Here is a 4653-nt window from a genome sequence, read left to right as displayed (position 1 = left end):
CATTGTCGTCCAACCTGAAGACAAGCATTGGTTAGTGACGGATTGTATACATTGAAGAAATTCTAGTTAAGCATGGTTCACACTTTGCCAGGACAGTTGCTCAATAACTGGACTGTCAATCAACTGGCACCAGATAATCCATACAATCTATGACTGGCAGTCCCAACTGTCTAAGTGTACTGGCTAAGTGTGAACCGGTGATTGAAATTGTTAGATTTCTTGACTTATAATCCGATGTTGCTTGCTCTTTATAAAACGGTGGTTAGTTAGTTCTACAAGTGGGTACCTAAATGTGTTGCCATAGTAATTTACGATAAATACACAAAAGATAAAGTTAAAGTAAACAAGGATTATATTTTATCAAATGTATTTGTACAAACAATATATTTGTTTTATGGCGCTTGCCCGATTACATCGTAAACGTAGACTTTGCTCAAAGATTTGTTTATTTATACAAATAAAATGTCATGACAATATTAACAAAACTTTAGTTGCTGTATTCTATCCATCTATACAAATTATAAAATTGGAGTGTCTGTTTCTAATATTAAAGGTGAAAATCCAGATTTCGTGAAGATGGTGTATTTGCGTTGCTGATAACAAAAATCGCATTAATTTTTTTTGTCTGTCTTTCTGTCTGCAAGCCGCGTTTGTTCCGGGTAATCTCCGAAACGGCTGGGTCGATTTCGGCTGAACTTTGACTGGTGGGTAGCTGACAGACGGGCATATTATAGGCTACTTTTTTAAAAATTCCGCCCTATCAACATGGCAACCTGACCGCTATCTCTGGAACGGGTGGACCGATTTGGACGGGACTTTCACTGGAAGGTAGCTGGTAAAAAGTAGATGAGCGCGGGAATGTTATTGAAGTGATTTTTTTTTTGATTCCACGCTAACGAAGTTTCTGGTCGTACCTAAATAAGTTGATAAATACTGTTTAAGTAAGACACGCGTTTTTTCATAAATGTTGTTTATTGGTCCATCGCATTTCGCCCTAAAAGCGTCAATGGCTAAGTTTCACCCTTAACTTGTAATCTTGGGTTCGAATCCCGCCATGTACCAATTTTATTTTAGAATTTAACATGTACATAATTTACCCAACGTCCTTACGGTGAAGGAAAACATCGTGAAACCTGCACATATCGGCGAAGAAATTCAAAGATATGTGTTGAAGTCAACCCGATGTGCAGCGTGCTTGACTATGGCCTAGTCACCACCTTTTTTTCCCGAGGGGAATGCCACTAAACCCCTCGGTTCCTTCAACGCCTTAAGCCGGGGTAACGGGCACGCTTATACTTACCTCCGCGACGGCCTAGTCACCCCTATTGTAGGTTTCAAACAACTCAGAGTATAGTGAGCTGGTGATGATGATATCGCCCTATGAATAATAACCTAAAATGTATTTAAACGCGTTCTAAGTGTTTATGTTAAATCCCTATATATATCTACAGCAATGTGGACAACAAATCAGCTAATTACTACAATACAAGGAAAATTGTTTAAACCATACTCCAGTAGTGCAATGTGAATTATTATTATATATAGTAGGTTTATGTTCTTGTATGTAATGCATATCAAGTTCATATCCAGTCAAGGATGTTAATTTCCTACCCATCTCAATGAAACATTTGACTCTCAATTCAATTAGACTTAGGTTGGTTATTCGAAAGAAGGGGCGGTGTTGAAATTGTTGTAAAAACAGGGCAATGTTGAAATGAAAAGTAGAACACCTCAGATTTTCGCGACAGTATGCTTTAAAATGCTTTAAAAAAACATGCTTTAAAAAACGTATATCAATGAAATTTAAGAAGTCAAACATCAAAAACAATAGAAACATCATGACCTTTCTAAAGTCATTCAAAATATAAGAGTATAAAAAAAACGTTAGGTTTTGCTTTTAAATTATAAAATTAATATAACAATATCCATTTATATTAGGGTTACTTTTAATAAGTCATAAATAAAATCTTGTTAATAACAAATCAATTTTATAAACATTAATAAATCGATAAAACCAAATACTTTTGCATATATGTCTGTATTTATCTATCGTTATTACAATTTTATCTTTATGTACCCTTGATAAGATATAAAATGATATATCTCAAGGTATATTTCCGACGTATTCAAGAGTTAACATATTGTTTTTGATATAGAAAATATCTAATAGCCCTATGTTATGTTTCCGTGTCAACATAGATTTATTTTATAACAAACTGTCGCTAGTAAACTTCATTAGCGCGAATTTGGACTACACGTTACATTTTGATAGCGCGGAATCAAAAAAGTAGCGTATAATATGCCTATCCAAGTCAGCTACCCTCCAGTGAAAGTCCCGTCAAAATCAGCCCAGCCGTTTCGGAGATTACCCGGAACAAACGCGGCTTACGGACAGATACAGACATTTTTTTAATGCCATTTTCGTTACCAGCAACGCAAATACATCTTCCTAAAATCTGGATTTTTTCTTTGCACACAAACAGACACTCCAATTTTCTTATATGTATAGATATAGCATTCTGCACTACTCTGCGTACGGACCTTAAAACGATCCGATCATTACATATTGACTGATTAAACACTCTGTATAACTTACTTGTAAGTGGCGATTTTCTTATCAAAACAGAATCTCTCCTCGCAGCAATTCCAATACATCGTCTCCAGACAACTGGAACAAGGAAACATTTATAATATAGCTGTTGCTCGTTACTTCGTCTTCGTGATATTAAAAATAACACGGTGAAAGAATTTTTGATATCGGCCCAGTAGTTTCCAAAAGTATTTCAATACGTACAATAATCCTAAAATACAAATCTTTCCTCTTTATAATACAAGTATAGAAATACATGTTCGTGTATTTTTTTTAATTCTTCAGAAAACGGATTCTTCTGTAAAATTTTATGCCATTGAATTTGAATGTATGGCATCTGATCCATTAATTTTGTTTTTGAATTGTCTCTTAGTTTATTATAAACATATATTTGTACATTTTCCTTATACTTAAGTATAATAACAATCAAGGTGTTGTTTTTTAAAACTTCGCTAATTGATCGTGTTATCATATAGATTTAATTAGGTTCATTAGATTATGTAATTTTCCTTTCATTAAACGTAGATAATTATTTTTCGTATACAGTGATCTACGAGTACTAAGTTAAAATTGTTTAAGGAAAAAGTAATTTATGCATACTTACATAAACTATAATACTTAAAAGAATTAGAGTGAATTTAACTAAAATAATCCAGTAAAGTCACATATTTATTTCACCGATAACAATTTTCAAAATAATTAAATCGTTGATTTAGTAAAAAAATTTAGTATACCACCACACTTTCCTCTCGTGCGATCCAAAAAAATCAAAGCCAGATTAAAATAGTTTTTAAAATAAAGAGTATCACAGATTACTATAAAATAACCTAAAATGCCGGATGGAAACAATTTTAATATGTACTGATGAAAATACGAAATACTACATTGATAAAAATCGAGAAATTGTTTGTCGACATCTTCTTTGAATAATAAGTGACAGGACCAATCACAATATATTATGAAATTTTTAACTTCCTTGTGTTGTGTTGAACGTCAAATTGTGAGTCATTGCGCGTACAATAAGACATTCTACATGTGAACATGATACGCACAAAAAATATTTTGTTACCCAGCTCAAGAAAACTTAGTATAACAAGCGTTCTTTGCCTAGTCCTTGTCTCTATAGTCTAAACTCTTCCTATTTATCTCGACACTTGAAATGCCTTATCATGATCGAAGTTGGAAATTTTGTTTAGAAAGGAGATTTGACAGTGATGGAGCTTACTGGTGTCAGTAAACCAAAATGGCGGAGGTTTTGGCAAACATTTGATATTTCGTAAATTACCTATAATGTGATAAACTTATCTGTCTTGGGTACAAGTATCATGGCAGTATTTGACGGCGTTCTATTTTCAAATCTACAGTTGATGAACGTTTTGTACATTTTGTCGATGCGGAACAACCAATAGGACGTTTTTAAATGTGTGCGAAAATAATTCGGTCAGTAGTAAACGATTTGTTTTTTATCCCGACGTTTGCACAATTCAATTACCTAATTAGTTATTTGTAAGAAGAGGCAGAGTTTGTTGCATTGCCACGGACGAGATAATAATTCTCTAAGTAGATTACCGCAAAGGGTTCCGACTGTACTTGGGCTCATTTATCAAAAAAGTGGCATCTTGTACTACAGTATGTACCTTTTTGGCTGTATTCTGTAATTTAGATAGAGCGAAGTGGAGGACATTGACAAGAAAACTGGCGCCACTACCATATAGGATACAAGCTAGGACGAGAGTCTGTAATAACCTCACTTTTCATCTCTACATAGGATTTCACTTTAGTTATGAATAAAATAATCAGATTCGAAATACATTTTAATCGTTTTCCTTCTTTTATTTCCGACACAAAATATTGTCATCTCTGTCATTTCTTATGAAAATAACAGTGACAATACATCAATGCCACTGCAAAGGAATTTTACAGTTTTTATAAGATGCATGATTTAATACTCACTACTGGCATGACTTGCAGATGTTTAGCAACATTTTGATTCACATTATAACTGATGGATGGGTGACCGCGCCCGACTCTCGCCGCAATATCTGTAAACAATAAATGATTGA

The 4653-nt window shown here is 33.8% G+C and overlaps 1 protein-coding gene across 2 annotated transcripts in view; it reads right to left on the bottom strand.

Annotated features, from left to right (window-relative positions):
- The window catches only part of LOC106103271, a 21046-nt gene that overhangs the window by 4633 nt on the left and 11760 nt on the right, over positions 1 to 4653 (bottom strand). For both annotated transcript variants that reach the window (XM_013282987.1, XM_013282988.1), the window contains exons 2-3: positions 4544 to 4632; positions 2597 to 2668 (exon numbers count right to left, since the gene is read on the bottom strand). In XM_013282987.1, the coding sequence (XP_013138441.1) occupies positions 2597 to 2668; positions 4544 to 4575 (104 nt within the window). In that variant the 5' untranslated portion in view covers positions 4576 to 4632. The remainder of the gene's footprint in view (positions 1 to 2596; positions 2669 to 4543; positions 4633 to 4653) is intronic.

Source organism: Papilio polytes, unplaced genomic scaffold, assembly GCF_000836215.1.
Source record: "Papilio polytes unplaced genomic scaffold, Ppol_1.0 DF823835.1, whole genome shotgun sequence".
Taxonomy (NCBI): domain Eukaryota; kingdom Metazoa; phylum Arthropoda; class Insecta; order Lepidoptera; family Papilionidae; genus Papilio; species Papilio polytes.
Note: the sequence above shows the minus strand (reverse complement) of the source record. Positions and strands in the feature narration are given on the sequence as shown.